General features: G+C 30.0%; 3 protein-coding genes across 8 annotated transcripts; 2 read left to right on the forward strand and 1 right to left on the reverse strand.

Annotated features, from left to right (window-relative positions):
- Positions 1-389: 389 nt before the first annotated feature.
- On the forward strand, positions 390-3,760 carry LOC115714637 (ATP sulfurylase 2). Its single transcript, XM_030643382.2, has 2 exons — positions 390-2,116; positions 3,066-3,760. The coding sequence occupies exons 1-2, from the start codon at positions 1,316-1,318 to the stop codon at positions 3,522-3,524; spliced, it is 1,260 nt and encodes a 419-aa protein (XP_030499242.2). The 5' UTR covers positions 390-1,315; the 3' UTR covers positions 3,525-3,760.
- Positions 3,761-9,741: 5,981 nt separating this feature from the next.
- LOC115712718 (equilibrative nucleotide transporter 1) lies at positions 9,742-11,888 on the forward strand. The gene is made up of 2 exons (XM_030641058.2): positions 9,742-10,436; positions 10,994-11,888. Exons 1-2 carry the CDS (start codon positions 9,899-9,901, stop codon positions 11,722-11,724), a joined length of 1,269 nt encoding a protein of 422 aa, XP_030496918.2. The 5' UTR covers positions 9,742-9,898; the 3' UTR covers positions 11,725-11,888.
- A 417-nt stretch (positions 11,889-12,305) lies between these two features.
- LOC115712717 (RNA-binding motif protein 25) lies at positions 12,306-17,925 on the reverse strand. 6 transcript variants are annotated; one of them, XM_061114805.1, is made up of 9 exons: positions 17,283-17,346; positions 16,443-16,836; positions 15,983-16,048; positions 15,592-15,833; positions 15,294-15,446; positions 14,432-14,846; positions 13,608-14,294; positions 12,923-13,500; positions 12,306-12,775 (listed from the first exon to the last, which is right to left on the reverse strand). In XM_061114805.1, the coding sequence occupies exons 3-9, from the start codon at positions 15,987-15,989 to the stop codon at positions 12,521-12,523; spliced, it is 2,337 nt and encodes a 778-aa protein (XP_060970788.1). In that variant the 5' UTR covers positions 15,990-16,048; positions 16,443-16,836; positions 17,283-17,346; the 3' UTR covers positions 12,306-12,520. The 6 variants fall into 6 exon arrangements, with proteins under 6 accessions (XP_060970788.1, XP_060970789.1, XP_060970791.1 ...); XM_061114806.1 differs by lacking the exon at positions 17,283-17,346 and having other exon boundaries at positions 16,751-16,837; XM_061114808.1 differs by lacking the exons at positions 15,983-16,048; positions 16,443-16,836 and having other exon boundaries at positions 15,592-15,855; positions 17,272-17,925.
- Positions 17,926-24,391: the final 6,466 nt, after the last annotated feature.

Consider the following 24,391-nt stretch of genomic DNA (forward strand, 5'->3'; position numbering starts at 1 on the left):
AATTAGTTATATAACCACAATACAGTTTATTATTTTCCAACCTTTTCTAATTTGATCATTACAAACAACTTAATATTTTCATAGAAATTAAAAACCCTCAAATTGAGATTTATATATATAAATATAGAATATTTCTTAATGAATATTACCCATAAAGCAAATAAATTGATTTTGAGTGATTAAAGAATATTAAGTTTTACAAACGATGATTCATTGAATCAGAGATGGAAGATAACCCGTATGAATATTTTGAGGAGTAATTCTTCTAGAACATAATCACTTGCTTTTTCTTCTTCGTCTTTAATATCTAAGTTTTCCATTGTTATTATTTCTCTTAGATTAACTTGTGTTCAACAATTAGATTATAAAAATATCTATATGTATAGATGAATCTGTTTTTTTTTATTATTATTATTACTCTTTTACTTTTCATTCACGTATATATAAATAAAATCTCAATTATATCTCTATATAAGAAGAAAAAGATAAATAATTTTTTAAAACGAGTATTCACCGCCCAATAAAATTTAGTTTTTCTATTAGTCTTGTCTTTTGACATGGTACTTTAGTCTTTTCCTTTTAGTTTTTTTTTTGGTTCGAGTCTTGTCTTTTGACATAGGTTGTGTAACTCAAAATTATCGTGGTGTTATGGTAGAAGCATTCAAAAAGGAGAAGATTGGATGTGTTCAACCCAAAATTGCTGAGATAATAGGTATTGAAGAAACATTGAATTGGATTGCAACTCATTCGTGGGATAGAGTCATGTTAAAAACAGATAGCTTGATGTGTGTCCAAGCGGTTCAGAGCGGTATTTTATGCCTTTACAATTTGTGTTTTGTAAAACAATCTGCAAATAAGTTGGCTCATTGCTTGGCAAAAAATTCTTATTTCTTTACAGGTCGTGTACTTCAGTTGGAGGATTATTCCTCTGAAGTGCGTTCTATTATTTTGAACGAATTTATTAATTTATAGATCTTATTATACATACACAAAAACTCGTCCTCATTTGGCAGACATAGATTAATCTCATTATATATTTAATACAATATAATTGGTACAAACAAGCCACAAAATAAACATATATGTACAATTCACTTCATCAAATTTTATATTAGAGCCTCTACATACTCAAATTTTATAGGTAGCAAATAATAATGTGTGGATGTGTTTGGATCAAAGGTGGTGGACTCAGTCTCTCATTCCTCCTCAACTCTCTCAATTATACCGAATCTCATTCTCTCTATAATAATAACCCCAACATTATTTAATCCAAATCACTTTATTACTATTCATTTATTCTCTATAATCAGATACAATGCATTCTCCATCTCCTATTATCAAGAGCTCTCTTATTGAGCCCGATGGGGGTGAGCTTGTAAATCTTGTGGTCCCTGAGATTGAAAGGGCTTCAAGGGTCCTAGAAGCTCAGGCTCTACCCAAGGTGAGTCTCACTAAGATTGATTTGGAATGGGCTCATGTGATCAGTGAAGGATGGGCTAGCCCATTAAAGGGTTTCATGAGAGAAAATGAGTATTTACAAAGCTTGCATTTCAATTCACTTAAAACCACCAAAAATGGGTCATCAATAGTGGTGAATATGTCACTTCCTATTGTGTTAGCCATTGATGATGAGACAAAAGAGAGAATTGGGTGTTCCACCCATGTGGGGTTATTAAGTCCCAACAAGGTTTTGATTGGTATACTTAGAGGAATTGAGATATACAAGCATAACAAAGAAGAGAGAATAGCAAGAACATGGGGGACCACAGTTGATGGATTGCCATATGTTGATGAGGCTATTAGTAAAGGTGGAAATTGGCTTATTGGTGGAGATTTAGAAGTGTTTGAGCCCATAAAATACAATGATGGGCTTGATGATTACAGATTGTCTCCTCAAGAATTGAGGAATGAATTTGAGAGGCGTGAGGCTGATGCAGTGTTTGCTTTTCAATTAAGGAATCCTGTTCATAATGGACATGCTCTGTTAATGAATGACACAAGAAGAAGCCTATTGGAAATGGGGTACAATAACCCAATCTTATTGCTTCATCCTTTGGGAGGTTTCACTAAGGTTGATGATGTGCCACTTCATGTTCGAATGGAACAACATACCAAGGTCACTCTCTCACTTGATTTTTCTTTCAACAAAATTGATATTGCATTATTATAAGTTTCTAAACTGAGATGGTGGTCATATCTATTGTTAAATTATAGTTCATTTTGTAAAATTTGAATTTATAACAATCAGGGTTCAGTACCCAAAATTGTATTTTTTTTTTAATTTTCTTTTACAAATTTTTTACTTGTATTTTTTTAGGAAAAAAAAAACTGTATTTTTATGTTGTTTTCATATAGCGGCAATGTGAAAACAACCCTTTGTATTTTTGTGAAAATATTTAAAAAACTACAAATTCATATTTTTGTTAAACTTTTTGTCATTTTTGAGTATTTATGAAAATATCACTATCAACTAGGCACTAAGACATTGTTATTAGGCACATGTTCAACATTATCATGAAATGCCATCTAACGATATTTTAAAATAATTATTAAATTAAAAAATATAAGATTTAATATTGAATTGCATCAATATTATTATGTTTACTAATTTCTAATTATAAAAAAGTTTTACATTTGCAACAAAAAAAATATTAAGAAAAATTGGAGTTTGATCCTTTATTTTCATTGTGCACCAAAAATATAAAATTTGACAATTTTTTTAACTAATTTATTCCCTCATATTTTTGGTTCATATATTATTACCTATTCACCTTTTTCATGTTAAAATTAACTATATAGTATGACATATTAACTAGAAGTTTAGGGTGTGAGAATGTACCCTTTTTTTTTTTTCATCCCTCCCTCACAACTAAACTAGTAACTTTATTAAAGAGAAATGTTAAGAGACACTTTATGGTGTAAGCAACATAAGAGATGATACGTCATTAGTAGGACAAATCAATATTAGATCTAACACAATTTGATTTAATAAATAATATAAGAAACTGATAATTAATCGCAACGTGCCACATCGGTATAATGTTTATTTCCTTGATCATCATTAGGTATTGGAAGATGGAATTCTTGATCCCAAAACGACAATAGTGGCTATATTTCCATCTCCCATGCATTATGCAGGTCCCACAGAAGTTCAATGGCATGCAAAAGCAAGAATAAATGGTGGAGCTAATTTTTACATTGTGGGCAGAGATCCAGCTGGTATGCCTCACCCAACACAAAACAGAGACTTGTATGATCCTGATCATGGTAAGAAACTCCTAAGCATGGCTCCTGGACTTGACAAACTACATATATTGCCATTCAGAGTGGCAGCATATGATATTGTGCATAAGAAAATGGCTTTTTTCGACCCTTCAAGGGCTAAAGAATTTGAGTTTATCTCTGGAACAAAGATGAGGAGTTATGCCAAGAATGGTGAGAACCCACCAGAGGGTTTTATGTCCCCTAGTGGATGGGGTGTTCTTGCCAATTATTACCAAACATTGCAAACTGAAGATTGTTAACTAAGCCTTGAAAGTACTAGAAAATGTGAGTTGATCAAGGGAAATTTGATTAATTCATACTTACATTATTAGGTTCTTTCTCTCTTTTTCTCTCTCCCCACTGTATCCCTCCCATCCTTTTTCTTTCTTTCTCTCTTATGATATTAGTTGAGGAATGATTAAAGAAAGTTTGAAGATTAAAACCAAGCATTTTGGTTCATTTTGAAGAAAATAAATGGGTGGTAATTTTTCTTAAATCTTGTTGTTATTGATGGTTTTGATGATTAAGAATTTTGTTATTAGATGTTCGATCTGTCGTTTGTTATTATTTTTGGCTGATTTTTGTGGTGGAAATCGTGTTTATGGTGGAATCTGAGTTTTTGGTTACCTAGTTTTTTTTTGAATTTGCCTAATACTACACGATAAGCGCCCGATAATAGTTCAACGATGATAGTGTTTGAATGTTAGAGATGATAGTCCGATTGCGAGTTTGATAGTTAGGGTCCAAACTATTTCTTGATTTAAGTATGATGGTTGCCCGATTGTGCCCGACAATTATTTTAAACTTATTTCACCTTATACCATCGGAACCAACCCAATCGGACAAGAAAGAAAAATAGATGAAAACATGCAAAAATCTTACATATTGTACCCCATCGTACCTAATATCGTGTACATATCGGGCAACATGCTCAACAATTGAAAAAAATATAATATTATGCACACTATCGGGCAACATATTGTCCTCTTCAACTTAAGATTAGATTACAGTTCCAATCAATCAACATATTAGACATAAATATCTTACACCATCGAGCAGCTTAAAAAAAAAAAAAATTAACACGCTTATCATTTTCACATTAAGTTTTTGCAATGCAAAACAGTGCAAATGTACAAAAAAAAAAAACCCTCCGACGTTTCTTCTATTGCAGCTCCTCAGTGCCAGTCTTGGGTCGCAAGGGTCGTTGGTCGAGCTTCTTGTCGTCAGTCATGGGTCGCAAAGGATAGTGCCGGTGGTGGGTCGAGTTGTTGGGATAATATATTAGAGAATATATGAAATACAATTATAAGATAAATGATATATTAATTATAGGGATATTGGCGGCTAAACCCCCCAAACTTTTGGGTTTGTGACAGTTAACCACCAAAACTCAAATTTTGGCGGCTAAACTACCTGAACTCCACTTCCGTTTTGTTCTGCACACCTCCGTCCAAGAATCACAGTTAAGTGCCACGGTGGACTGTCCACGTGTACACACTTGTACACGTGGCAAGTTTTTAGTGGCCCACGTAATATTAATTTTGAAAAATAATTATAAATATTAAAAAAAATTAAAAAAACAGAAAAAAATATTTTAAAAAATTATTATAAATATTTAAAAATTATAAAAAATAAATAAATTATAAAAAAATATTTTGTTTTTTTTTTCTTTTTTTCTTTCCTTTTCTTTTTTTTTTTTCTTTTCTTCTTCTTCTTCTTCTTTTCCTGCGTGCAAGACCAAAACCCCCAACCAAAATCCTAGCCCTCCTCTTCTTCTTTTCTTCACTCTCCCTCAGAGCTCTCTCTCTCTCCTTCTCTCGGCGGCGACCACACGTTGAGATCGACAAACCCCCCCACCCAGTACCCAGAAACCCCACCCCGATTCATCCCAACCCCATTTCTGCAAATCCACCCATCTCGCTTCAAACACCACCCCGCCGTACTCTTTTACCGTCGGGATCGTCATTCTCACTTCAAACCCCATTTCTGCAAATCCTCCAGTTGGACCCCGAGAATCTCTTCTCTACTCCCAAATGGAAAATGACTCGACATTTGAAGATGCTTAACCCCTTGGTGTAAGGAGGCAGCAGATTAAACGATTCAAAGAGCGGAGTTTTTTGATTCTTCTTCTTCTCCTTGGCGCTCTTCAATGGCGCCTTCCTAGTCCACGGCCTAGGCATGGTCGGCAGCGCAAAGGGAGAGAACGCCGGTTCTCGAATATGCGATTGGAGGAGGGTTCTGGGGTTTTCTCTGACGAGAAGGAGGAGGAGGGTATTTGGAAATCGGGATTGGAGGTGAAGGAGGAGAAGAGTTGGATGGAATTTCATTTCGGGGAGGTATTGAAGGTAGTGAGGAGAAGAGGTTGTGACCATCGCCTTGTAAAAAGGGGCAAAGGGAGGAGACGATAGAGAGAAAGAGAGCTGGGATTTTCTGCAGAAAAAGAAGAAGAAAGAAGAAGAAGAAGAAGAAGAAAGAAGAAGAAGAAGAAGAAGAAAGAAGAAGAAGAAGAAAAAAAAAATTATTTTTAAAATTTTTTTAAATTTAAAAAAAAAAAGTAAAAAAGAAAAAAAAAATATTTTAATTTTTTTTTTCTAATTTTTTTAATTTTTTTTAATATTTATAATTATTTTTTAAAATTAATATTACGTGGGCCACTAAAAACTTGCCACGTGTACAAGTGTGTACACGTGGACAGTCCACCGTGGCACTTAACTGTGATTCTTGGACGGAGGTGTGCAGAACAAAACGGAAGTGGAGTTCAGGTAGTTTAGCCGCCAAAATTTGAGTTTTGGTGGTTAACTGTCACAAACCCAAAAGTTTGGGGGGTTTAGCCGCCAATATCCCTTAATTATAATGGTATAATTATTAAATATCTAAAAATTACTTATTCATATGAAAAATGTATAATCTTGTAAGAACGTACAAGAGAAATAAAATTATATGATATGAATAAAACAAGTCAGTAGTATAATTAAAGTAATGGGAATCTTTAATATGAAACTGTTAATAAGTGCGAGTTACTATACATTATATTTGATTCAGATCGCATATGTACATGGACATATAGTGAAGTTGTTGTGTATAATTCGATTATGCATGACTGCACCGATATGTAATAAATATCTTTCATTAACTTGTCGTTTACCATGAAAGAATTATTCATATCACAACAATAATCATTAGTAAATTGACCTGAATCCTAAGAATGAATACATGAACTCCTATTTGTGTTCATTGAATTCTTTAATTCACTCGTTAAAATTTTTCAAAAAAAAATAACTTACACTGTAGATTTCCACTAAAGTAATAATATTTTTACAGTTCAATTAAAGATTTTTACTAAAAAAATTGCATCATATTTAAATTTTTAAAGTGGCATTAAAGATGGCCTTTAATATTTCTCAACACAAAATAGTGAATGTGGAGAAACCAAAAAGTGGAAATACACAAACAAGATTATAAGGAAATAGTTTATTGAAGAGAAACATTGGAAATTAATGTGTTTGCTTTCTATATCCATATCCAAAAACGGTTCTCGAACTTAGGACTTTAAGGCAAGAAAAATGTTACTTTACCATGAAGACCACAAAGAGGTTGTTCTTGGAATAGAATAACACATTAAAAAATCACTTCTATAGAGACAAATAACATGTGAGACTAAATTCATTGGTTTACCTTTTACTCAACTAAAGTTCCATATGCTCCCCACTTCTGAACTACCTTATTTATTCATTATTCAACTATCCCAATTTTCTAAATAGTAAAACGGTGTCGTATTCATTCTTTTCATTGGTACCAACTACCATTCATCAACCTATGATAATTGGTATTAAGCAATAAGAAGCACCTTAATATGAACGTGGCACGTTGTAAATCACTAGTATTTTCTCATATTAATTATTTAATTAAAATATTGGGCATTTTACAATTTTGTATACATTATTTTAATTAATTACAAAATATGTGCAAAAAAACTTATTATCATTTTCTCATACACTTTTATATATAATTAAAAACTTTTTTTCAATTTTTATTATAATATATAATGGTAATAATTATTGATTAGTATATATATGGTAATATTGGTTATGTTTATTTTTATGTTTACAATTATAATAAATATACTAATAATATAAAATATTTTATATATGTGTTTATTGGCTATGTTTATTTTTATGTTTACAATTATAATAAACATACTAATAATATAAAATATTTTATATATGTATTTATTTTATTTTCTATTAATTAAACATACTAATTTAATAAACAAAATAATAATATTCACATAAGTTTATTATATCACTCTACGTGTGTTATATGTTTATTTTTTTAGTAATTTTTTAGAAAATAAATAATATATATAAAAAATTGTTTATCTTTATCTTTTTTTTTGTTTATTAATTGTGTCGTGTTTATTTTTTTTAATTAAATAATTTTTGGAATTTATAAAGTTATGTTTGTTTATTTATTTTTTGATGTAAGAATTATACTTCAATAAAAAACTTGTTCACTAACTCATTAGAAAATAATCAATATATAGAAACAATAAAAAGAAAATATACTTATTTTAGTATAGTATAAATTGACTATGTCTATTTTTATGTTTACAATTATAATAAACATACTAATAATATAAAATACTTTGTATATATATGTTTATTTTGTTTTCTATTTATTAAACATACTACTTTAATAAACAAAATAATAATATTCACATATGTTTATTATATCACTCTACGTGTCATGTTTATTTTTAGTAATTTTAAGTATTGATTTATATTTATATACATTAATGTTTATAATTTTGATATTGTATTTTATTAAAAAAAATCTTATTAAATTATAATAATTCATACTAAAATAGATAATAAACATTTATCTTTTAATAAAAAAATATTTAACTTGTTTATTTTTATAAAACCGTTTGATTAATTTTACGAAATTGTTTATTTTGAGGTTTAATAAACATATTAAAAATGTATGGTTTCATGTAATAAGTTTTCAAAATGAATAAATTTTTAAAATAATTTTTTTTTGCACATTTTTTGTAATTATTTTATTTTTGTTGTACATTTATGAAAAAAGCCCTAAAATATTTAACACTTAATATTAAATTACACTAATATTAATATATTACTTCTTGTAATCTTTATATTTTAAAGTACTTTTATTAGTACTACTTAACTATATTATATCGTTATTGGTATAATTAATCATCAATTTTTACATAATTTAATTTAGTAACTAGTATATAATATCATTAATCATTTATTAGTATTAAACACTATTGTGCTAAATTACTATAATTTTTAATCTAAAGTAATTTGTTAAGTAAATATTTAAGTTTAAATTTTTATCGTAGATAAATACTTAAATATAATTTTTACGGTTATAATAGTTATATTTATGAAATATCAATATCAAGCAGTTAAATATAAAATCATTACTCACGTGTCTTTTTTTTATTAACATATTAAAATTAATTTTTAAATAAAAATAAAAATTCAATAATTTAAACCAATAAAAAACTAAATTCTAATAAACATATACCTAAAAACAATTCCAAAAATAAACATATTAATTCTGTTAAAAATAAAACTTAAATTTTTATATCCAACCAAAAATTAAACTTTGTAACACCATTTCATGATTTGGTAGATGATATTATTTATCTTTTATCCTCTTTTCCTGTAGCAAAGATTTAAAAGAGATGTCAATAAAGCAGCTCATGCTTTAGCAAAATTTGCTCTTCCATTAGAAGATATTTTTTTGTTGGGGGAAATTCCCTCCCCAATCTATTCTGTTGTTCAATTTTAATAATAACAGTATTTTCTCAAAAAAAAAGGGTAAATTGCGGCATAAATACTTAATGTTTCCGATTTTATACACTTAAATACATAATGTTTATTTTTTGTGGCAAAAATACCTAATGTTACAATTCTCTTATACCGTTACGTGAAGGGTTCAGATGCATTACATTTATTTTTATTTTATTTTAAAACTTAATATTCTTAATATCAGAAACTAAATGCTACTTGTTTAAAAAAAAAAAAAATGTGTTCTCATTAACAATTTTCACATGATATTGGCACTTCAATTCGATAATCATGTTCCATATACTACACTAGTTCACTCAGCTATGGTAATTTAGTATTGCATCTCTCTTATTTTTTTAAAAAAAACAAGTAATATTTAGTTTTTTATATTAAGAATATTAAATTTTAAAATAAAATAAATAAATGTAATGCATTTAAGCCCTCCACGTGTCTATATTTATGAGTTAATAACGGAAGTGGTAGTAACGGTATAAGAGAATTGTAACATTAGGTATTTTTACCACCAAAAATAAACATTAAGTATTTAAGTGTATAAAATCAGAAACATTAAGTATTTATTTATGCCGCAATTTACCAAAAAAAAAAATAACAAAAATTAAACTTAATTACTCAAATATTTAATATCCAAAGTTATTGGTGTAGGACTACTAAAGTAAACAAAGAAACCAAACAACCAAGCAACTAAGCAAAGCAAAGCAAAGCAACCACCAAGAATTAATTTATTTATTTTTAAAAAAATTCATTTCCAAATTCAAAGCCATATACCCATTTTCTAAATTTGACTGATCTTTCCGATGGGATTAACGGCTCAAAACCCCAACGGAGAAGCCGAGGCTGTTCTTCTCCTTCCGACGTCGGAGATTTTGACCAAAACCGGTAAAGTACCCGAAGACAAATTCCATTTCGCATACATAATCTACTTCATTCTGGGTCTTGGTTATCTCTTCCCATGGAACGCTTTCATCACAGCCGTCGATTACTTCTCCTTCATCTACCCAGATATCAGCGTCGACCGTATAATCGCCGTCGTTTACATGATGGTCGGCCTTGTTTCCCTCATCTTAATTATCTTATACTCCCTTAAATCCGACGTTTATTTCCGTATTAACTTGGGTTTGGGTCTCTTCATCGTTTCACTGCTCGTCGTACCCATTACCGACGCCGTTTACATCAAGGGTCGGGTCGGGTTGTACGGTGGGTTTTACGTTACGGTGGCTGCTGTTGTACTTGCGTCCATTTCTGATGCTTTGGTTCAAGGTGGGACCATTGGGTCCGCCGGTGAGATGCCGGAGAGGTATATGCAAGCTGTTGTAGCTGGAACTGCTGGCTCAGGTAAAGTTCTCTTGTTGACTTTGATCAATGGGTTACTTTACTTTCTTATTTCTTTCAAAATCTAATCTTTTTATGGCTCTAATTTGGAATCTGAACTTTTTTGACATAATTTTGTATTATGGGTTTGATTTTATTGTGTCAATTATGTTAGCAAAACTTTGTCTTTTACCATTTTCTGCAGATGAGTTGAATGTGGTGTGCTATTAATTTAGTTTAAGGCTTTGTTTAGACTTTTGATTTCAAGAGGAAAGAATTTTTTTTTCTTTTGTTGAATCAATAATTTATTCTATTTTTAGAGAATTTGAAACTTGAGCATGCTATAATTTGATGAAAATATTAGAGAAAGTCTCATATTGAATAGTTGTTATTGCATTGAATAGTTTCAAGGGATTAACAAGTGAAATAGTTCGAAAGAGAAGAGTAGGTAGTATGAATAGTTTAGGGGAAATTTTTTTTGTCTTTTCTTCTATCTATGGCACTGTTTCATCAAATAGAATTTGACTTAAGTAGGATTGCATTTGCCCAAATTATTCAAGTTATTATTATTGTCTTTGCAGGAGTTCTTGTGTCTTTTCTAAGGATTTTTACAAAAGCTGTATTCCCACAAGATGCTGTTGGTCTTAGGAAAAGTGCAAACCTTTACTTTGCTGTGTCGGTAGTTGTAATGGTGATCTGCATTGTTCTATACAATGTGGCACTTAGGCTTCCAGTTATGAAGTATTACAGAGAGTTGAAGATTCAAGCTATGAATGAGGAGGAAGAGGAGAAAGGTCCTTTGACCGGAGCTGTATGGAGATCAACTTTGTGGGAAATTGTTTGTAGAATCAAATGGTATGGATTAGGGATTATCCTTATCTACATTGTGACATTGGCTATATTTCCAGGTTACATAACTGAAGATGTTCATTCTGCTCTTCTCAAGGATTGGTACTCAATCGTTCTCATTACTGGCTACAATATCTTTGACTTGGTTGGTAAGTGTTTGACCCCATTGTATCTCCTTCAGAATACAAAGGTAGCTGTTGGTGGAACTGTTGTGAGATTGCTGTTTTTCCCACTCTTCTATGGTTGCATTCATGGTCCAAAGTTTTTAAGGACTGAGGTTCCAGTGACAATATTAACTTGCCTTTTGGGTCTTACCAATGGCTACTTGACCAGTGTGTTGATGATTTTGGCTCCCAAGGTGGTTCCATTACAACATTCAGAAACTGCAGGTATTGTGAGTGTATTGTTCTTGGTTTTTGGTATGGCTGCTGGTTCAGTTGTGTCTTGGTTTTGGGTTATCTGAAGTTGTGAACAAAATTTGTACAATATTTATTGTTGGATCCCTCGTTTAAGAATAGGACAAATGACCACTTTCTTTCTGGTATCCTCCATTCTTTAAAAGCTGTGTAAATCCCACTCTTTGTTATTATGCTGTTGTTGATAGTAAATGCTGTTGTTGATAGTAAATTTAGTTGTTTCGTGTTAATTAATCAATTGAAACTTGGGATGTGGTTTTCTGGTTCCAAAACCGATTTCCCCAAATATTATTATTTCTTGGGACACAATGCACAAACAGAGAAACTTAACATGGTCATTATTTCTTGTAAATAATGTTTTGAGCCACCTCAAAACACATCTATTCACTATAATTTTATTAGTACTGAAAGATGCTACATCTGCAAATTAATCTATATTTGTAGCAAATTCACAAGTATTCCAGTTCAATTTGTGTGATAAATTTGCTGTAAAAGGAAAACACAAACCACAAACCTGTAACTTGTTCAATTTATAGATTGACACTATTCCAATGACAAGTACTATCTGAAAATACAAATTTGGAATAGAGAGAGAGACTCTTCATAACTAATAAATGGGACACAAGAGTACAAAAATGGGTTTCATTTGCTTATGGTGAAGACAACCTTAAAACCAATAAAGCTGAAGAATATGGTTTAAGACTTTACAGCAATTTATCAGAATCAGATCACATCTAAGGACATGGAAACATATGTGAATTAGGGTAAAAGTACTACAATTAGTCATTCTACAGCAACATAGAAAGAACCGAAAGAGATAGCTTAGAATTAGAAACAAACACATTATGTTCTTGATTTTGAAGATGACAAGCCTGTCTCCACCTTCTTAATTTCGAAGATGAGCATCCTCCACATCTTAAGAACGAACATTTCCGCTTCCTCGTCTAAAATCGATTGAAGAAGCTGCAGCATGCGGTCTGCTTCCACATGATCCTGAGTGCTGGACACGATGTAATCTACCAAAGTGGTTTCTTCCTCTCCCAGAAACTCCGTTATCTTTTTAGAGATCCACGGTCTCATTCTCTCGTGCAAAGCGTGCTGTGAAAGCATAAGGTTTCAAGTATGATTAAGCAAAGTGTAATTATCAATTAGGAAACTTGACTACCTATAATCAATGGAGCATTTTATTAGCATAACTAGTTCAACCAGACTAACTTGAAATAAAAGCATAGAAAGAATGATTACCTTCTCATAAATGGCCCAATTTATTTCATATGAAAATAACTCCTCCTTGGTCCTCGGGATCATATCAATCAATTGTTTTGCATCTAGAAGCTTCTTATTGTCTGACGATTTTATCTTATCAATACCATGTTCTCGATCTGCATCATGAGTCTTCTCCTTGGTCTCATTTTTACTGCGAACAACATCCTCATCGTTCCGCTCTCGTGTGCGTTTACTTCTTTCCTTTTCATTGTCAGATTTCTCTTCCTTGGGACCAACATTTGATATTCGCTTAGCAAATTCAGCAGCTGCAACCAAATGTGATTGAGTTGTTCCAGAAACACTCGGTTGAGTAGCTTCTAGTTCCTCCGTTGAATAGTCAATGGGAACCAAGGGCCTCATCTTCTTATCCTTATGTGCATCATCATCGTCATCCTCCTTAAACACAGAAGGCACTGTAGTACGTTTTCCAGACCCAACTAAACCAAAGCCCAATTTCTTTGTGGTGACATTGCCATTTTGTTGCATATCTATTGCAGCAGCAGGAGGAGCCATGGTTGATTCATCACTGGTACTACCGTTATGTAAATTTGTTTCCCCTGTAACACAAGCAAAATTCATTCAAACAAGAATGAGAAGAAAACAGAAGCTGGAGAAAACACAAGTGAAAATAAATAAATATTAAAGTGTGTAGAAGATAACACACCAATACAGTTTTCACGACTGGACTCAGCTTCAGAATCCTCTTCCATGGCTTTATCATTCAATTCAGTGTTGGATTCTTCCACCAACATAGGCTCTTCGGATCCATTGGTTGAATTGTCAAGTGAACTCTTCAAAGCATCTTTCTGTTCCTGTTGCAGCTTTTCCTCCTCAGCCCTCCTCTTGGCCTCTGCAATTTCTTCTTCCTCTTTTAGTCTGTCAGCCAAGTCCTCTTCCTTTTCTTTAAGCCTCTTCTTTCTCTTGTCCTCCACTGCACTTCTTCGCCACCTTTTTCTTGAATCATCATCCTCATCTTCTTCTTCATACATAATTTCTTTCCTCCTTTTACGTTCCCTTTCTTTCTCTTTTTCCTTCTCATACTGACGCTGTTTCTCTTTCTCCCTTTCTCTGTATTCCCACTCTTTAAGATATTCTTCATACAGGCGCTCAGCTTCCTCAATCTTCCTCCTTTGCTCCCTCTCTTTTCGTATACGTTCTCGCTCTGTTTCTCGTTCGTATCTTTCAACCTCTCGCTCTTTATCCCTTCTCTGATCACGATCTCGGTCTCTCTCTCTGCTTCTTCTATCATTCCTCCTATTCTTATCAGGTGAGCTAACAGCAACCCTGTCATTCTCACTAACTTGTTTGTTGTCACTAGTGAGCTCATCATCATTCTTGTCATCGGCAGCATCTGCAAGACCAGAAAAAATGACCAAACAGCATCAGGATAAATCCCCAAGGAATGCTCAAATTAAAATAGAAAATGTTAACAGCATCTTGAAAAAATATAAAAAAAAAAATTACCAACTAGGAAAATTAAAACATTACCATTTTTATCAGGTTCAGATTCCCCATCCCTCGATTTTGCGGGCAGCTCTGAGTTTGCATTCCCAATGACATCAACAGGTGCTAGAGCAGGAGGTGGAGGGAGAGGTTTGTTTTTCATCCTCTCTTCTACCATGCTTTTCAGCTTGGTTGAAGCTACCCGGTCGGCTTCCTTGTCCTCATCAGTAACAATCCCAAAGGTGGCACTGTCATTCTCTTTTTTCACCGAATCATTGTCCTCCTTTGGCTCCTCTGCAGCCGGAGTTGGAAGGTCAATTTTCTTCTCATCACTCACTGCAGCTTCACCCTCTTTAGCAGTTGCCACCAAAGCATCGATTTCTTTTACCTTCTTAGAAACTTCAGTTTTCTTTTCAACATAACGTGTGAGATAATCTTTTGTTGCTTGATTAACATTTAACTGTCAGGTGATTAAAAGTGAGAAAGGATTACAAACTAAATATCATCAAGTAATCCTGAAAAAGCTACAACATGATTTTCTCTAGTCCTTAAAAAAAACACACTCCCTCAAGGTAAACACATCATTTTGCCAGAGTAACATGAAAGGTGTTCTACCATTTTGAACTTTTACCACACTCCTTGCTCTGCCTTTTGAAACATTAGAGTCATAAGCAAGGCATTCACTTGAAAACAATTGGAAATTTTGAATCGAAAAATTGTTGTACACGAAGCTCTTAATTACATGGAACCATTTTATTTTTATATATTTATTTATATATATATATATATATATAAATACTAAGTGACTTTGACTTTATGATAACACCAATCAACTAATATTTTTTAATCTACAAGGCGTGCGACAAGAAATAGCAAAAGACATTAAAAAAAAATAAACCAGACATACCACAAGTTCTTGCCCATCAATATTAAATTTACTCAGCAAGCGCAATGCACGTAGAACACCTTCAGCACCCTCAAACTCACAAAACCCAAAGCCTCTGGGAGTCCCATTTGTGGGCACTTGACCACGTTTCCAACTCTTGACAGCTCCACAAACCTTTTAACACATATGAGACCATTAAAAATCATAAAAGACATCACTCCTAGTACAGTTCATACAAAATTAAAACAATGTAAAATAACTTATTGCTAGTATGGAAAAAAAAACATCAAATGCAAGTACACTGCAAATATTTAAGTACCTGAAGGAGAGCCAGTATAAAATCATTTTCAACTGTGGGTGCTATCTTGCCAACGTATACAGTGGTTTGTGGTTTCTCAGCAGGAGTAAGATTAGGAACAATAGCTGGCCTAACAACAGGGGGAATGATTGGGCGAATTCCTGGAATAGGTGGGCGAGATAGTACCCCCATACCGATTGCTCCAGGCGGTCGAAATGAAGGTCGAACCATTGTTTGATAAGGAGAAGGGAACCGAGGAAGCCCTACATAAATAAAAACAAATATCTAGACAAATATATCAGAGAAAATTCACATACTATAGATATTGTGACAGCAATATATTTTGATAAGAAAACGCACATTGACATATTAAAGGAAATATAGGTTAAGTAAAATAACTAATTGTTGTTACCACACATTAAAAGCAAATAGAGATGGCAGCATAGGCATGGAAACTATCACCAGCTGAACAGAAAACCTGAAGAAAAAATTTCAAAAAAATAGCAAGTTTTGTAAAGCATAGATACAGGAATGACCTTACCTTATGCATCCACTTGCAAAATAGCAACCTTGAAAAATATTTCAACCACACCAGTTGCAAAAACAAATACCAAAGTACAGTAACACAGTACCTCCAACAAGTTCTCATACATACAAAAGCAGTTGTAAAACAACAAATAATTTGTGTGTAATTATAATTTCCACTCATCCTAACTCTGAAGAAAAATCAATGCAGAAGAGTCACAAAGCAAGAGAAAATGAAACGCAAAAACACATCATTAAGTATTCATCATGCACCAACACATATTGTAATCAAATAATAAAAGAAAAAGAAGTTGAGAAATAGCCTTTATTTGGAAGAGTTTTGATACCTTAGAAGTTAGAACACAATGCCAATGAGCACTCAGTTCCAAACATGGTGTGCTTCTGGCACTTGATAAATCCATTAAAGGAAAAGTATCCTTAAACTACCAGAAAGCATCCTACTAATTGAGCATGCCCCGATCATCATCAACCAATTGGTGGGACAAATGAGAGCAATATAATTTGCTAAACCTTTGTATATAGTTTTTGTAATAAGATCCAAATGCCATTATCTTTGTATTGTAGTAATAATAAGTGTTTCATTTAAATTCTTATTCTAAAGACAAACAAAAGAACAAAGCAAATATGTGCATACCAAAAAAGGAGTTGTAGAGGGGGGATCTCTAAGCAATATGAATGAAGCATGCCTTCCAACCTTTCTCACCGTATTCAATCAAGACACTGTAGGAGAAAACATCCTGTCATCGATACCCTTTATCTAACTGACACACATTGGTTTTAACAAACTCCGAGCTCTGTTCTAACATACTCTTCCCCAACATTATGTTATTCTTAAATTCGTTCAACAGTTGAAAGTGTAGTTAGTTCAACATTAATGTTATTTCTTCACAATTTTCCTATCTACTCGTTCAAAAATGTCTAATTGTTTTTATTAATTCAATCAAATTATAAATCCTGTAGACACCAAAACTAGCTATCACCCGTTACAACTATCAAGTTTCTGAAACAACTTGAATCAGAGTAAACACCAAAACTGGGAAATGAGAATTATCTCATATAAGATATAAAAATTCACAAGTAATAACTTTTAACGGAAATATGAACATTCAAACACTTATCAAAGCCAATTAACCAAAGAAGAATGTATGTAGAAACGAATAACCCACCAGGCATGGCTGCGTATCCATTTGGCATCGGCGCGTACGGAGGTCTCAAAGCAGGGTTAAGAGTCTGACCAGGGGCGAGCTGATACGGCTGCATCAATGGCTGCTGCATAGGAATCGTCATAGCACCAGGACCACCGGTTGCCGCGCCAGGAGCCATCGCCGTCACCGAACCAACACCGGGGGGTTGAACAACTGGATTTTGATAATTCGGGTTAGGTACAGGAGTGAACTGAGGAACCGGACGGAATGACGGCGCTGACGGTGGAACGGTGGAGACACCAGACACCGACGGAACTGCATACGAGATAGACGGAGGAGGAGGAAGAGGAGGAACTATGGTTGGATTTAAATTAACGGTTGCTGCGACGGGAATGGAAGGCGAAGGCGTTTGCAGCGGCGGCGGTGGTAGTTGTGGGGGTTGAGTGGAGACCACTTCTTGATTGGGTTGGGTAGCGGTGGTAGTGGTGGTGGGGTTTTCGTTAGGCGGATTTGATTGTTGGGTTGCCGGAGAAGAAGAAGGTTCCGCCATGGATAGAAGCTGTTTGTGTAAAAGAGATCGGAGAATTGAAAAGGGAACTCTTTTTGATTAAATTGTGAATCTTTGAGTTTCTGTATTTCCCTTTCTATTATGCCCTAGAGAGAGAAACAGGAGAGAGAAACATATATGGTGGTATATAGTCTAACCTTACCCAACCAGGCCCAGTCCTAGGCCCAAAAAAGCGCTCTTTTCGGCCCATTTAAAAAATTAACAAAACTACACATAAAATAAAAATAGTTATAAACTAGTTCTTTTCTTTTAGTAAAATAAAAATATGAAAGGAGTCCTTTTCAACCTTTTCCTTTTAAGATAGAGTCCTTTTCAACTTTACACATATAATATAATAGGAAATCTGTACCCATATATATATATTTAAGATATCTAGTAAAATTTTAAAAAATTTAGAAAAATTTAACATGCCGAAAATTAAATTCAAATAGTGTATTACACGCGTGACTATTTTATTTTATATGTGTGTAAAATAAATTATTCTGAATTTCTCACAATTTTATAGGATGTCTTAAATAATTATAACGTATATAAATATAAAAAAAAATATACTAAAAAATTCTTCTAAATGCTAAAACAAATAAAGATTGCATCAATTCAATATGCATTGTAGAATCACATATAAAATCAACTCATATATATATGTCTATACTAGTAAACATCCCGCGCTTCGCGGCGGATATATAAAATATTTTAAATTATATTTAAAAATAAATTATGTATTTTAATTAATAATAATTACTTAATAAAATTATATTAAAATTTTAACTTTACTATTAAAAAATTTATGATATAAATACTTAAAATATTAAATTTGTTGCTGATAAATACCGAAATTCAAAAAATACTAACATAAATCTTCATTTATGGTTTAATTTTTATTCAGATGTGTGTGTTATAAGTTCTGGGTTCGAATTTTATTGTGTGTGTTTTTAATGTTTGAGTTTTAGTGTTTTATAGAGGTTCTAATGTTTGAGTTTGTGTTTATGAGATCTGTTTTTATTTATTTATTTTTATAGATTTTGAGAACTTGAAATTTGATGTTGTTTCTATTGATTATTATGATTGAAAGTTTGATTTTTCATACAGGAATTAATGTTTTTCTTTTCGTTTCATTAATTGAAAAATATTAGTAGAAAATTTATGGAATTAAAATTTTAAATATATGAAAATAGAATTAAAAAATATCATTTGAATCGAGAATCAAAGTTTATTGTTAATCTCCTAACAAAAAAAAAAATTATTGTTAATTTATAAAAATAATATGACGGGAAGAAGATGGAAAAATTAATTTTTATTTCATTTAATGTGTATATAATGTTTTTTTTTTTGAATAATATGAATTTATTTTAATTAATTTTTGTTTTTTAAATTATTTTTCTAAAATAATTATTAGTTTGGCCAATACTACATTTACATATAGTATTTTACTGATTAACTAACACCACGTCACCGTCTCATACTTCTCCTTTATATAAATAGATAGATATATAGATATATGAATATATAAATTATTATACCATGCATGTAAATGCGATATATATATATATTACACGTATTCTCTTACTCGATCCTTTTGAAAATAAATTATAAAAAGGAAATATTATTTACACCCCCAAAATTTCTAAAGACACTTCATTTTAATAATTTTTATTTTATATAAAATTTATATCTTCAATTGTACTAAGTTTTTTTAACTTTTTTCTTCCAATTCATATTCTTAAAAAATATACCTATCAAATAAAAATAAATTATATTTTAAATATTATAACAAAAAATTTATATGAAATTTTCTTAAAAAAAAATAAAAAATATATATACATGAGTTAGAAAAAATTATGAAAATAAAATCAAAATAATTATTGAAATTAACATAAAATAATGTGAGGAAAAAATTTTAAAAAAATATTTAGAGTAAATTTTAAAAATTATTTAAGTTTATATTTTTTTTAATAATAGGGTGTATTTATCATTTTATGGGGTGCAAATAGAACTCCCCATTATATAAATATAATAAGAGTATAATTAAAATAAATTAATAATTAGCAAAGCATCCTACTATTTACTTAATTAATTAATTTTTATAATATTAAATGAGTTAGATATATTTTAATTTTTCAAGAAAGATTTTGTATATATATGAAATAGGAATGAATGATAATTTGATGTTTTTATTAATTAGTAATGCTAAACTTTAAAAAATTTAGTAAATATTTTAATATTAGTAGATTAATTAATTGATTAATATTTATTAATTTAATAAAAAAATTAAAAATATGAGAGAATTAAGGAGAGAATAAATTAAACTATTTATTTTATTATATATAAATAAAAAGTGACCCATGAATTTCTCATAAATCATTTTATTTTTAATATAAATAAAAAGTCACTCATCAATTTCTCATAAACCAAGAATTTCTGTTATATAGGCACACTTTATATGAAATAGATATTGATAGGTCAACTTATATATATATATATAGGGCAAGACTATGGTAGGACCTAGCAAAAGTTCCCTACCGGTAGAGAACTTTTTTGACCATTGATTTTAAATCATGTGGTTATTATGCTGTAAGGTGTATACTCTTACGATAGGACTGCTTGTATACAATTAAAATTTTAAACATATTATAATAATATTTAATTTTATTTTTTTTAAAAAAAATAATATTAATAATTAAAAAATTTATAATTTTTTTTGAATTATTTTTTTTTTAAAAGTTACTTTGAATTATTTTTATATTGGTATTTAATTTTAAAAAATAATTATTTTTCTAACTCATTTTTTTTGGCTTCTCATTTTTTGGCTTTTCATAATTTACTGATGGTTTTTTTATGTTTACACCTAGTTTTTTTTATTTGTTTTGCTTTTTGGCTATGCGTAGTTCTAGTGTTATTAACTGTTTTTTCAATAGTTTTTATCTTGTTGTTTGGTTGTTCTTTTGAGACGTCACTTATAAAAAAAATAATTTATTTGGTTAGATATTATTTTTTCTGCCAAAAAAATTGAGTTTAGGAGAAGCAAGTTGGTACGGTTCCAATTAAAGAGCATCTAAAATCATTCAAGTGAGCCTACATCAGAGGAACTTTTGAAAATAAATATCTATATAAAAATAATTTAAATTAATTTTGGAAAATAATAATAATAATTAAAAAATTAAGTTTAATAAATTTTTTAATTATTAATATTATTTTATTTTTTAAAATAAATATACTATTAAATATTATTATAATATGTATAAAATTTAAATTATATACAAGCAGTCCTATAATAAGAGTATATACCTTACAATAATAACCACAAGATTTAAAATCAACGGTAAAAAAAAAAGTTCTCTACCGGTAGGAAACTTTTGCTAGGTCCTACCATAATATTACCCTATATATATATATATATATAGGGGAAATCTAGTGTACTCCCCTCTCTTTTTACCTCATGCCATAAGGAAGTTAAACTGACCAATAAGAATAAAAAAAAAAATTTGTACACTTGATATCAGTGTACTCCATCACAGCTAATTTTTCTTTTAAAAAAAAAATAAAAAATAAAACTACTTTATTTCAATAAATAAAAAATTTATGGGTCTTTTTAAAAAAAATAATAATATTTCATAAAAGCAATCCATTACATTTGTAATACTATAAATTATTTACAAATTTTCAAATTTTTTTATAATATTCTAATAACAATAATATACACTATTATATAACAAAAGAAGAAATTATACTCACTAAGAGATTTTAAAAGTTGATTACATAAATATGACACTTTTAAGTTTGACCAATTTATATAATATTTTTCTATTTTTAGGTATTTTATGATATTTGATATGTCATATATATGTAAATTAGATTTTCAAAGCCTATATTTAATATTTTTATTTGTTTAGGTAGTTTTATTTGGTATTGGTACCGGAAAAGTTACTGAAGTTTACTGTCGGCACTAGAAAAATCGTCAGAGCAGCTGCCGGTATCGGAAAAGTTGTCGGAATTGCTGCCGGCACCAAAAAAGTTGTCGAAATTGGCATTGTCGCTGAAAAAATCACTGGAAAAATCACAAAAAAAAAAAATCATCGAAAAAATCACTAAGTCTTGGTGATTTTTTCGATGAGTTTTCTGGCGACAATACTAATTCTGACGATTTTTCCGGTACCAACAGCAGCTTTGACGACTTTTCCGACACAGGCAGCTACTCTGACGATGAAAAAAAGATGCTAATCTAGAAACTCATAAAATCTATTAATCAATAAAATGAAAGAAAAATAGAGGTTCCCACTCCAATTAATGATATTTTTATTGTAAATTCTTGAGTGATCCAAATCACTTTGTAATAATAATAATAATAATAATAATAATAATAATAATAATAATAATAATAATAATAATAATAATAATAATAAGACAACGTAATATAACAGTCAAAATTGATAAAAAAATGACTTGATAAAAAAAAACCTCCAAAATTCATTGATGAATAAAAGAAAAAGAAATTTCCCAGAAAAAAAAAATTAAAAAATGAAAAAAAAAACACTAGTTTAATATATCGAGTGAGAAAAAAAAAAAGTTTTCATTTTTACACTTCAAAACAATTTTTTTTTTTTTTTTTTTTGCATTTTTACAGAATTCTACATAAAAATTATTATTGCAACTAGCGCTGCAACCTAAATTGCAACAAAAAATCGTATAGCAACTCACATAAAAACCACCGGAGAAACCACTTTAGAAACCCAAACCGTAAATTTTAAAAAAAAAAAAGTTAAAAAAATAGTATATTGAGTTATTCCAAAAAAAAAAAAATTAGAGCAATAGTAATATTGGTGCGGAAACTATGAAGATTTACATGAGAGTTAACTTAAAAAAAATAATAATTTAAATTAAAAATTAATAAATTTTTAATTATTAATATTATTTTATTTTTTAAAATAAATATATAATTAAATATTATTATAATATATATAAAGTTTTAATTGTATACAAGCAGTCCTATCGTAAGAGTATACACCTTACATCATAATAACCACATGATCTAAAATCAATGGTCAAAAAAAGTTCCCTACCGGTAGGGAACTTTTTTTCTAATCGTTGATTTTAGATCTTGTGGTTATTATGAAGTAAGGTATATACTCTTACTATAAGACTGCTTGTATACAATTAAAACTTTATACATATTATAATAATATTTTAATAATATATTTATTTTAAAAAATAAAATAATATTAATAATTAAAAAATTATTAATTTTTATTTTTTAATTATTATTATTATTATTTTCTAAAATTAATTTAAATTTATTTTTATATAGATATTTATTTTCAAAAATTCTTCTCCTTGAATGATTTTATATGCTCTTTAATTGGAACCGTACCAACTTATTTCTCTTAAACTCAATTTTTTTGGCAGAAAAAATAATATCAAACCGAATTAATTAATTTTTTTTATAAGTGGCGTCTCAAAAGAGCAGCCAAATAACAAAATAAAAACCACTGAAAAAACAGTCAATAACACCAGAATCACACACAGCCTAAAAGAAAAACAAAGAAAAGACTAGGTGTAAAAAAAAAAAAAAAAAAAAAAAACCATCAGTAAATTATGAAAAGCCAAAAAAATAAGAAGCCAAAAAAATGAGTTTAGAGAAAATAATTCTTTTTTGAAAATAAATACCAATATAAAAATAATTCAAAATAACTTTTAAAAAAAAAATTCAAAATAACTTTTAAAAAAATAATTCAAAATAAAAATTAATAATTTTTTTAATTATTAATATTATTTTTTAAAAAAATAAATATAATTAAATATTATTATAATATGTATAAAGTTTTAATCGTATACAAGCAGTCCTATCGTAAGAGTATACACCTTACATCATAATAACCACATGATCTAAAATCAATGGTCAAAAAAAGTTAGGTCCTACCATAGTCTTGCCCTATATATATATATATATATTTTAAGACAACTTATAAATTTTTCATATATCAGAAACAACAGGAAGAAGAAAAGAAAGTAAAAAATGAAATACATTTTTGGATTTTCAGATTACACTTGATCTTTAATCGTTGACCAATATTAATTGATATTAATATTATATTTTAGCCACTCAGTAAGTACAATAAGGAGAAATGAAATGAATAAGATACGTCAAAAAATTGAATAAGTTACAATAAATCTTTTCGGTAATTTTCTAAAACGAATCAAAATACAGTATTTTTCAGTAGATCCACCTTTTCTTTTTTTGACGTGGTGATCAAAATCATACGTGATTAATAATGCAACAATCCACAAACGGTAGTGGCACTCTTCAAACCAGGATAGCTCATCGTCTAACTAAAAGGTATGCTTTGTCAAACCATGAGCTGCAAATATTTTATTGCGAGCCACATAGGACAAAACTGCTCCCGAAAATTTAGACAATAAAAGCAATAACATCCTCAAATACTACATCCTGTTGATGAAAAATATCTTTCCTTTGTTGATAGCTTCAAGAAGCATCTGATATAAACAAACAATTGGACCACCACCTACGACATAATCAAGAAGTTGGCCTCGAGCATTAGTGTCAAGA

This window comes from Cannabis sativa, chromosome 4 (assembly GCF_029168945.1).
Source record: "Cannabis sativa cultivar Pink pepper isolate KNU-18-1 chromosome 4, ASM2916894v1, whole genome shotgun sequence".
Classification (NCBI taxonomy): domain Eukaryota; kingdom Viridiplantae; phylum Streptophyta; class Magnoliopsida; order Rosales; family Cannabaceae; genus Cannabis; species Cannabis sativa.